The following is an 11493-nucleotide window of genomic DNA, read 5'->3' as shown; positions in this document are numbered from 1 at the left end:
TACACTGGTGAGCAAATGCGCACTGGCGAATATACTGGCGAGCTAATGCGTACGACGCTGCTGCAGTCCGAGCACGTTCCCGTTCAGCACTTCGTCCTCGTCATCCTTAGGCATCTACTTAGCCCGTGACATTACCCGCCGGCGGCAGAAGCACCGTCCCGATGCGATCAATTCTAGAGGCGTGAGAAGTATGGTTTAAGCCGTGAGACGTGCACTATATGGGTCGGGGCTGAAGCTGGTACTGACGTGGTGCGGAGTGGCGCTATCTTATAGGTCACGCTGGTGACCTTGCGTATGACGCGGTAGGGGCCAACGTAACGGGACATTAGTTTTTCGCTGAGACCAACACGACGTGATGGTAACCACAGCAAGACGAGTGACCCCGGAGAGTACTGTACGTCACGGTGCCGGCGATCGTAAGCACTGTTTTGGTTAAGCTGCGAGGCACATAAACGATCCCGGGCGACTTGGCGGGCGAGGTCAGCTCGGGCCAGGGCATCACGAGCATAAGCAGTCGATGAGGGGGCGTCAGATTGGAGCATGGTGTCCATGGGCAAAGGCGGGTCATAACCAAACAGTAGGTAAAAAGGTGAAAATCCAGCTGTATCATGACGTGAACCGTTGTATGCGAAGGTAACGAAAGGTAAGTGGATGTCCCAATCTTTGTGATCCTTAGAGACGTACATCGCTAACATGTTCGTCAAGGTACGGTTGAGGCGTTCCGTGAGGCCGTTGGTTTGCGGATGGTACGCTGTAGTGAACTTGTGGTGGGTAGAGCAGGATCGCAGGAGCTCGTCGACTACTTTAGATAGAAAACAGCTGCCGCGGTCGGAGATCAACTGACGAGGAGCACCATGACGCAGAATGATGTCATGAAGAAGGAAATCGGCTACATCAGTAGCGCAGCTGGTGGGGAGGGCGCGTGTAACGGCATACCGCGTTGCGTAGTCGGTAGCAATAGCAATCCACTTATTACCAGTGGCCGACACGGAAAAGGGTCCTAGAAGATCGAGGCCGACTCGGAAAAATGGCTCATCTGGTACTTCAATGGGCTGGAGGGCACCAGCAGGTCTCAGAGCAGGTGTCTTGCGGCGCTGGCAGAGGTCGCATGCCGCAACGTACTGTCGCACATAACGGTAGAGGCCAGGCCAGAAGAATCGGCGGTGAATGCGGTCATACGTGCGTGACACCCCTAGGTGTCCAGCGGAGGGGGCATCATGCAGCTGGGCCAAAACGTCTGAGCGAAGATGCACAGGAACAACGAGTAAAAGCTCAGCACCATCAGGGCAGGTGTCGTAGCGGTGCAAGATGTCGTTGTGAAGAACGAACAGTTGTAACGAGTGGTCAGGGTGGGGAGAGTGCAGACCATTGATAATAGCACGCAAAGAGGAGTCGCGGCGTTGTTCAGCCGCTATGTCGGTGAAGTCGGTAATTGAAAGAACGAGGGCCTCTTGCTCATCTTCCCTCGCGTCAGGGGGATCAACTGGGTAACGGGACAAGCAGTCGGTATCCTTGTGAAATTGTCCGGATTTATAGGATACGGAAAAAGTGTACTCTTGTAAGCGCAGCGCCCAGCGACCAAGGCGTCCCGTAGGGTCCTTGAGTGAGGAGAGCCAGCAAAGCGCATGGTGGTCGGTAATAACTGAGAATGGTCGGCCATACAGGTACGGTCGGAATTTCGCAATGGCCCAGACGAGAGCTAAGCACTTGCGTTCTGTGATGGAATAATTTTATTCCGAGCGCGACAACAGTCGGCTTGCATACGCGACGACGCGGTGCATACCTTGTTGCCGCTGTGCGAGCACTGCGCCTATGCCGTGGCCACTGGCGTCAGTACGAAGCTCCGTGGCGGCAGATGGGTCGAAGTGTGCTAGGACTGGTGGATTGGTGAGAATGTCAACGAGCAACGAGAAGGCGTTTGCTTGCTGTTGGGCCCAGGTGAATGCGATATCCGTTTTGAGGAGGCAGGTTAGAGGACGGGCTACTTCAGCAAACTTCTCGACAAAACGACGGAAATAGGAGCACAGTCCCAGAAAACGTCGGACCTCCTTGGCTGAGCGGCGTGTGGGGAAGTCGCGAACTGCTCGGACTTTCGCAGGGTCTGGTTGAAAGCCCACAGCGTTAACAAGATGGCCGAGTACGCAGATTTGGCGTTGCCCAAAGCGGCATTTGGACGAGTTAGGTTGCAAGTTGGCACGTCGAAAAACATCAAGCACTGCGGACAGACGGGTAAGATGGTCGTCGAAAGTAGTTGAAAAAACAATAACGTCGTCAAGACAGCAGAGGCAGATGGTCCACTTCATGCCTCGAAGGAGAGAGTCCATCATGCGCTCAAATGTCGCGGGGGCATTGCATAATCCAAAAGGCATCATCTTGAACTGATAAAGTCCATCAGGAGTCACGAAGGCCGTCTTCTCTCTGTCTTTGTCGTCCACAGCGATCTGCCAGTAGCCTGAGCAAAGGTCTATTGAAGAGAAATAGTTGGCACCGTGCAAGCAATCGAGTGCATCATCTATGCGCGGGAGGAGATAGACATCTTTCTTGGTAATATGGTTGAGATGGCGGTAATCAACACAGAATCTCCAGCTATTGTAATTCTTTTCAACAAGTACAACGGGTGAGGACCAGGGACTAGATGAGGGTTCGATTATGCCCTTATCAAGCATTTTATCGACTTCTCGCTGTATAATAGCACGCTCCGGAGCCGACACACGGTAGGGTCGTCGCCGAATGGGTCGAGCGTCACCGGTGTCGATGCGATGGGTTACCACGGATGTCTGGCCCAAATAACGGTCGCTGAAGTCAAAGATGTCCTGATAAAAAGCAAGCACACGGCAAAAAGCAAAGACTTGTTCAGAGGTGAGCTTGTCAGATAGCATTGGCTTGAAAAGGTCGGAACAGGAACGAGACGAGAACGACGTTGATGAAAAATCGGGTGGCGAATCGGTGGTTAGAGCGGAAACTGTGTGGTTGATAAGTGCTGTAAGATGCGCAAGTGGCATGCCGCGAGGAATAACTTGCGCTGAGAGGCCGAAATTGAGGACGGGAAACGAAGTTCGGTTGTCCTTAACGGTAACCACCGTGTAGGGGAGTGCAACATTGCGTGTCATGGCGACGTCAGAAATTGGGGCAGCAACATAATTACCATCGGGTACTGCAGGATATGGCGAGAGTTGGACTTGGACTGCAGCTTGCGGTGGAAGTCTAAGGAAATCGACAGAGCGTAGACGAGGTGGGCTGGTAGAGACGGTCTCCGAAAAGGATGGTAGTTCGAGCTGAAGAAGACCTTTGGAACAGTCAATGAGCGCAGCATGTGAAGTCAGAAAGTCGATTCCAAGGATGAGGTCATGAGGGCAATTTTCCAGTACAGCGACCAGAACTGAAGCTTGATGCTCAGAAATTGTTAATCGCGCAGTGCACATTCCAAGCACAGCAGGAGTACTCCCATCCGCTGTACGAACGGTAGGTGCAATCGCAGGCGTCAGAACTTTTTGGAGGCGGCGGCGGAGGTCTGAGCTCATCACAGATAATTGTGCACCGGTATCAATAAGAGCAGTTATAGGTAAACCATCAACGAGAATTGTAAAGAGGTTGCACCGCTAGTCGGGAGTAATCAGAGGATTTGCAGTCCAAGTCGTGTATGCAGCGTCACCTCCGGGGGGCTGCACCGGCTAGTTTTTTTGAGCGAGGGTCGCAGGGAGAACGAGAACGGCGGGGTTGGGGCGAGCGGGACTGACGACGCACGGGCGATGGCGAGCGGCTGGTCCGACGTTCTGGATTATGCTCTGCACCTGTCTCAGCACGGTAGGACGGGGCATAAGGTGCAGGTTCAGAGCGAGGCCGCCAATCATAGAAGCTCGGTTGAGGTGATGAGGTCCAACGGCTGCGGCAGTGGCGAGCGATGTGTCCTATCCGATGGCACGTGAAACATATGGGCCGATCATCATGAGTGCGCCATTAAGCTGGGTTTTGTCGTGGCACGAACGTGCGGTTCGGAGTGGCAGCCGCAACGACTGGAGCCGAGCTGGAAGTAGCAGGGGCATTTGATGAGGTGGCGAAATGCCCATATTCGCGATCTCTTGGCGAACCACGGCCTGTATCATTGAAACAGCATCGAGGTTGTGTTCTGGCGCGCTGACGCTAGACATAGCGGGAGCCATAGCCTCGAGTTCCCGACGGACTATTCTGGTGACGTTTTCTGGCGCTGGTGGTTGGTTTAGTGTGGGCAAATCTTCGCATGAAGACGTAGCCGCCGTGTTGGGAAGGCGGTCAAATCGAAGAACTATGCGCCTGCTTTTTGCCTGTTCGAAGCGACGACGTGCTTCGATGACCGACTCCACTGTCGAGCAGTCCTTGCACAGGAGAAAATTGAAGGCGTCATCCGCAATTCCTTTCAGGATGTGTCCGACTTTGTCCTCGTCGAGCATGTCCTTGTCGATCTTGCGGCACAAAGCCAACACGTCCTGGATGTACGCGATGTACGGCTCTGTGGATGTCTGGGCACGAGTCGCAAGCTCTTTCTTTGCGGCCACTTGACGTTCGGTGGGTTTCCGAAATAGATAGCGCAATTTCTGCTTACAGACGTCCCAGCTAGTGAACTCTTCTTGATGTGTCTCGTACCAGAGTTTTGCCGTGCCATGCAAGTAGAAGATGATGTTCGCCAACATAAGCGCCGGACTCCAATGGTTGCTGCTGCTGACGCGCTCATATTGAACCAGGCAGTCATCGACGTCTATGCCACTTGTGCCGTTGAATGGACCTGGGTCACGAGGTTGCACCACAACGATCGGCTGCGGGGCTGACGGATCTTGTTGACATTGAGTAGCCTGGTCAGTCATCGTGGTAGCTGCAATGCGCCGTCCGCTGCGAAGATCCAGCTCGTTGGGCTGTATAGCGAGTGGTACCCCGCACCTTCCACCAATGATGTTACGGGGAATAAAGTATACACTGGTGGCAAATGCGTACGGGCGAATATACTGGCGAGCTAATGCGTACGACGCTGCTGCAGTACGAGTACGTTCCCGATCAGCACTTCGTCGTCGTCATCCTCAGGCATCTACTTAGCCCGTGACAATATGACACTAAGCTACCAATAAAGGCTCTACATCGTCATTTTGGCAACACATTACTAAATTAGAGCATACATGTCTGGCCTGTCTTTATTGGAAAATGATGAAGTACTTTTTGTGTGAAACAGCTCTCTTTATTTATTGACATTGTAATACTGCCACGACCGCACCCCATATTGTTATCAAGCATACTCGAACTTAATATAAAATAACACGGCAGGATATCGCCGCTGAAATTCTTCCGAGGAGTGCCTAAGGCAATGCTTTATGTTTGGCGAATGTAACATAGTGAATGCGTAGGTGCTCTCCTAGCGCACGTCATTCGCCTATGCGATACGACAGATAAGAAACCTGTTTCTTGAAAGAAAATAGCGGAATTACGAGATTTTATACTCGTGCTTGCGTTTATATTTCATGCTAAATAAGGCACCTAAATTTCAAAGAAACAAACTTTCATCCAGTCACTTAGTAGAGACGTCTAAAAAGCGAAGCTAACCATGTGGCACTTATGTACATCTCCAGCTAGGTGGTCCCCTCTTGTAGCCGTTGGTCTCCTGTCTTGCAGCTTTTGATTGCTCTAATACATCTTTCCATAGATGCGTGTTTCAAACTTTAGGTTCGGCATTAGATCATATGAAGGTTTCAGGACGTTCAACAACACATCATCATTATCAGCAACTATTATTATTATTATTACTATTATTATTATTTTAGGGGCAAACATTTAAACACTTTCACTGCAGGTCTTGATCCTCTGTAGCCATATATTATGCAAAATCTGAAGGGGAATGTTGTGACGTCAGTCGCGGAGTTTGTATGCATGCTCTCAAGCTACTGCCAGTTGCGCATGCGCCGAGAGATAGCGTGTGTACATATACTGTCCACAGTATTTGGAGGGTGTTTTTCTGTTTTGTACTGCTTGTGTTGAGGCTGGCAGTGTGCGCCTCAGTAATAAAGATGTGATACCATGTGCCCGGTGTCGGGATATAACAACTGGCGACGAGGATGGGATCCGCATCAGGCTTCTAGGAATCCCACTCTAACCAGCTTGAACTGAGTATGGCGACCACTGTCGGTAAGTTACCCGAGTTCCAACAAGAGGACGGTAACTTCGAGGTATACCTGGAGCGGTTCGAAGTATTTGCCATGGCCAATGACATCGCGGAAGACAAGAAGCTTCCAATCTTTCTGACGGCTATAGGTAAGAAGGCCTACGTCACGCTTCGGAGCTTGCTGCTGCCTAAAACACCAGCTAAGACGTCATTCACGGAAGTTGTTGACGTTCTGAAGAAGCATTACGCTCCCAAGCGCTCCGTGGTCACCGAAAGGTATCGTTTTCACCAGCGAAAGCAAGAGCCGCATGAGACTGTCGCAGACTTTATAGTCGAATTGAAGAAACTCGCGGCAACATGCGAATTCGGTGCCTTTTTGACCGAAGCATTGCGTGACCGGCTCGTCGCTGGAATACGTACCGAGGGAGTACGGTGCAGGCTATTGGCAATGCCAGACGAGGAAGTAACGTGGGAACACGCATGCAGCGTAGCCATGGCCATGGAAGCGGCAACACAAGACACGAAAGAAATGCTGCAAACCAGTTCTAAAGGAGCAGCTGTAGAAACGGAGGACATCTACTGGCAACGGAAAATCTCACAACCGAGTAAAGCACCTTCGAGGGAAGCGCCGACGCAGTCCAGCTGGGACAAGAAAAATGGGGCAGTGAAAGAACAAACGAAAAGAATGTGTCATCGTTGCGGAGGACAGCATTCACCCGTGAGTTGCCGATTTCTGAACAGTACCTGTTATAGGTGTACGAAAAGGGGTCATGTTGCTAAAATGTGCAAATCTAAGCTTGTAAATAGAGTAGAGAGCGAAGAATGCGAGAAAGAAAATACTAACGAACTGCTATCTCTGTATAATACGAACCACAAAGAAGGTATGCCCGCCGTTGTAATCAAGGTTTGCATAAATGATAAAGTGATACCCATGGAACTTGACACGGGCGCAGCGGTGTCAATAATGTCAGAAACAGAGTGTGCTAAACACTTCCCAAACGCCTCTTGCAGGCAAGCAAATGTCAAACTAGCCACGTACAATGGCACGACGGTCCCTACTGTTGGTATTATGAATGTAAAGGTGCAATACCAAGACCAGTGTTTCGAACTGCCACTTGTCATAGCGAAAGAAATGCAGGGTGCTAGAATGCCCACGTTGTTTGGCCGAGATTGGCTTTTTAAAATCAAAATAAATTGGCAGGAAGTATTTTCAGTAAATGTGGTGGCCAAGGAGGCATTGCTTGCTGAGAAATTTCCTGAAGTGTTTGGCGCGGGTTTTGGTACAATTAAGGGATTTGAATGCAGCATTGAATTGAAGGACGACGCGCGCCCTGTCTTTATGAAAGCGCGACCAGTGCCATACGCTTTGCGCGAGCGCGTTGAACAAGAATTGCGCAAGCTAGAAAAAGCTGGAGTCATATATAAGGTCAGACATAGTCCATGGGCAACGCCTCTTGTGATTGTTCCAAAAAAGAACACTCAAGAACTGAGATTATGTGGCGACTATCGCGTCACAGTAAACCCAGCCATAAAGGTTGATCAGTATCTCTTGCCACTTCCTGAAGACATATTCGCAAAACTTCAGGTTGGAACTGTGTTTTCTATCATAGACCTCTCAAAAGCGTACTTGCAACTCGAAATAAACAAACAAGCGCAGGAACTGCTCACTATTAACACCCACCTAGGTCTGTTTAGATTCCACCGCTTGCCGTATGGCGTAGCGTGCGCACCAGCTATTTTCCAGGCGGTCATGGACCAGATACTGCGTAATCTGCCTGGAACCGCGTGCTACATTGATGATGTAGTCATGGCTGGTGAGAACGACGGGCAGTGTTATGAAAGGGTGGAGCAAGTTCTTCAACGCCTAAGTAAACACGGCGTAAAAGTGAACGCAAGGAAATGCAGCTTCTTTCAGCAACGCGTCACATACTTGGGACACGAGATCGACAAGCACGGCTTACACCCAACAGCGGAAAAAGTTGAAGCTATCAGAAAAGCGCCAAGGCCCACTAACGTGAGTCAGTTGAAGGCCTTTTTAGGTTTAATTAATTACTAAGGAAAATTTTTGCCAAATTTAGCATCGATCTTGGAACCACTGCACAACTTGTTGCGAAAAGAAACTACATGGCACTGGTCACGCGAATGTAATGAAGCATTCGAAAGATGCAAAGAACTGTTGACTGATAAGACTGTGTTGCAGTTGTATGACGTAAAAAAAGAAATCTGGATCACATGTGATGCTTTTGATTACTGGTTAGGGGCTGTGCTATCGCACTTGGTGAACGGTGAGGAAAAGCCGGTTTCTTTTGCTTCGCGGTCATTATCAGCGGCCGAACGTAACTATGGGCAGATTGAGAAAGAAGCACTTAGTATTGTGTTTGCTGTAAAAAAATTTCATAAGTACCTTTACGGACGGCCCTTTAACATAATAACAGATCACCAACTTTTGACAATTTTGTTTGACCCTAAACGGCAGGGCAGTGCAGTAGCCACGGCACGAGTGCATCGTTGGCTGACATTTTTGGCCGACTACACCTATAGAATCAAACACAAACCAGAGTCCAGCATGCAGACGCATTGTCCCGTTTACCGTTACCTGACACAGGTAGCAAGTGCGAAGAAATCTTCTACTTTTCAGCACTAAACGACTTGCCTTTAACGTCAAATGATGTCAGTCGAGAAACAGGATGCGATAAAGTGCTGAGGGCTGTACGCGACATGATCTGGCATGGATGGCCCAAGACCGTGTCGAAGCAGCTAAAGCCGTTCTGGGTACGCCGGCTCGAGCTCAGTGTAGACAACGGGTGCGTTATATGGACAAACAGAGTGGTAGTACCGGAATCATTGCACAAGAATGTTTCGCAGTTGCTGCACGAGCAGCAATTAGGTATAACCCGAATGAAAGCATTAGCGAGGTCAGTAGAATGGTGGCCGGGAATGGACAAAGCCCTCGAAAACACAGTGCGCAAATGTGCAATATGCCAAACGGTTCTCCCTGCAGCTCAACCCGTACCCTTGTCCTCGTGGCAAATATGCCAGAATCTGTGGGAGCGTGTGCATTTAGACTTCGCTGAAGAAAAGGAAAGGATGTTTCTCCTCGCTATCCACACCTATTCCAAATGGCTTGAAATTAAGATAATGAGTGTAACCACTGCGGCGAAGACCGTTGAAGTAGTGCGTTCATGGTTCGCGGCGCATGGCCTTCCGACGGAGGTAGTGACGGACAACGGGCCGCAGTTTCGGGCAACTGAGTTCAAATAATTCCTTCAAGCTAATGGTGTGAGGCACACACTAACGCCGCCGTACCATCCGCAGTCTATCGGTGCGGCGGAGCGTGCAGTTCAGACAACAAAAAAAAGCACTGCTCAAACAAGTGCTAGAAGACTCGGAAAAGGGCACAAACAGAACACTGCAACACAGGATAGATAACTTCTTGTTTTGTTATCGAACCACACCTCACACTTTCACGGGAAGAACCCCTGCTGAAGTATTTGTGAGAAGGAAGCTACGGACCCGATTGTCGCTGCTGCGCCCGGACGTAACAAATCAGATGAGAGCTAAGTCCGCAGAAATAAAAAAGTCTGCTGACAGGCTCCGAGGTTCACCTCGAGTGTTTGCTGTTCGTGATCGTGTACTGGTGCGTTCTGTGCGTGGGCAACTTGTGAACTGGTGGCCTGGAGAAGTGACGTGTGTGAAATCTTCTTCGACGTATTTAGTGTATGTGCGAAACAAAGTGCGGTTTGTGCAAGCGGACCACTTGCGACCATCGGACATCGAACCGACGGCACAACAGGACTCACCACCGGAAGTGGAACTACCACATGCATCGGACATCGCAAATGCTACATCGACGACCAACCAAAGCTCAGATTCGTCGTCACCCACGAGACTCTCACTTCCCGAAAATCGTGAGCAGCCGGTTCCCTTACGACGTAGCACAAGGCAACGGCGCCCACCTGAGCGCCTGACTTATGATAGTTTCTAAAATTGTGCGTGAAGGAAGTGTTGTGACGTCAGTCGTGGGGTTTGTATGCATGTTCTCAAGCTACTGCCAGTTGCGCATGCGCCGAGAGATAACGTGTGTACATATACTGTCCACAGTATCTGGAGGGTGTTATTCTGTTTTGTACTGCTTGTGTTGAGGCTGGCAGTGTGCGCCTCAGTAATAAAGATGTGATACCATGTGCCCGGTGTCGGGATATAACAGGGAACAATAGCAAGCGCGAAGATCTTTGAGGTCAAACATGCTAGCACTGCTTCTTAGTTGTGGTTTTGCACGCTGACGGGGCTGTTAGTGTTCTCTACCTCCTGACTATACTTCCACAAGCATTCTTTTTTTCATTTTCATATTTAACGCCATTACACGTGTAGCTACTGCCTTGCGAAAAACACACCACACAACTAGGAATCACCTAGATAATCTTGAAATCTTCTGTAATGATATACAGTTTTGTTTGTAGTACAGCTAGACGTTAAATGCGTAATGTGCGAGGTCGTCGTTCGGTTTCACATCTCTCCACACATCTTCAAGGCGGTCGGCAGTCATCTTCCCTGTAAACATCGTGTGACTCTTAACGGAATCCGCATCACGTACCGCAATGACCGCTCGAGTTTGCATAAAGGCGTATTCGTAGTCCGCCTCAAAATAAAGCCCAGTCAGGAATCCGTAGTGCCTGATGCCACGCCTCCTCAGGGCGTCCAGAGAGCCAGCCGCTTCATCCAGGTATTCTAGTGGAATAATTCTGCATTTCACAATGAATTAGGCTTTCGACAAGCCCTAGAAAAAAGTGGTATGTTCAAACAACGTAAACTAATAAGTTATTTGCGATTCTGCATTAAGTGATCACTGGTACTCCTTTTCGTAGAAGTTTTGGTACGTTATAACTGCACACGTGATTCACGTTCTACCTATGACGCACTCTTTTATGTTTGGGTATACTACCACATAATGGTGGGACTGGCAGTAGGAGTGTGAATCACAATGCTAGCGTTCAAGAACCTTATAGAGGTCTTAAAGGGATTGGTGTTTAACATCAATCAAAATTAATGGACTTCGCCTGGCTAAGTAGTGTGTAGTACTCAGAGAAGATTCGCAGTAACACAAATTGAATGGTTACCAAGAGATGGTAAATTCCGTCGAAAAACTTGGAGACTTAGAGGAACTAAAATTAGGTTGCCAAGGATAAAATGGAATAAGCTCGCGAAGAATAAGGTGAATAGAAGATTACTAAAGCAGCCAATCCTCTAAACAGGCTCGTAATGATGTAATGGTTCGACTTCTGCCAACGACGCTCTCCCGCGTGCGATAAAAATTGTTCCTGAAAAGCCCGCGCGGCTATAGTGTAGAGTCTTGAAAAAAATGTTGCAATAGG

The 11493-nt window shown here is 49.4% G+C and overlaps 1 protein-coding gene across 1 annotated transcript; it reads left to right on the top strand.

Annotated features, from left to right (window-relative positions):
* The first annotated feature begins 6108 nt into the window (after positions 1-6108).
* On the top strand, positions 6109-9185 carry LOC142768329 (uncharacterized). The gene is made up of 2 exons (XM_075870297.1): positions 6109-6839; positions 9123-9185. The coding sequence occupies exons 1-2, from the start codon at positions 6129-6131 to the stop codon at positions 9183-9185; spliced, it is 774 nt and encodes a 257-aa protein (XP_075726412.1). The 5' UTR covers positions 6109-6128.
* Positions 9186-11493: the final 2308 nt, after the last annotated feature.

Source organism: Rhipicephalus microplus, chromosome 8 (genome assembly GCF_043290135.1).
Source record: "Rhipicephalus microplus isolate Deutch F79 chromosome 8, USDA_Rmic, whole genome shotgun sequence".
NCBI classification, from domain to species: Eukaryota; Metazoa; Arthropoda; class Arachnida; order Ixodida; family Ixodidae; genus Rhipicephalus; species Rhipicephalus microplus.
Note: the sequence above shows the minus strand (reverse complement) of the source record. Positions and strands in the feature narration are given on the sequence as shown.

Bases quoted from the DNA above. Each gene is read 5' to 3' on its own strand.
- LOC142768329 (XM_075870297.1), top strand. From the start codon at position 6,129: ATGGCGACCACTGTCGGTAAGTTACCCGAGTTCCAACAAGAGGACGGT. The intron at 6,840-9,122 runs GTGAGTTGCCGA...TTCTCCCTGCAG, and splicing joins GCGGAGGACAGCATTCACCC to CTCAACCCGTACCCTTGTCC.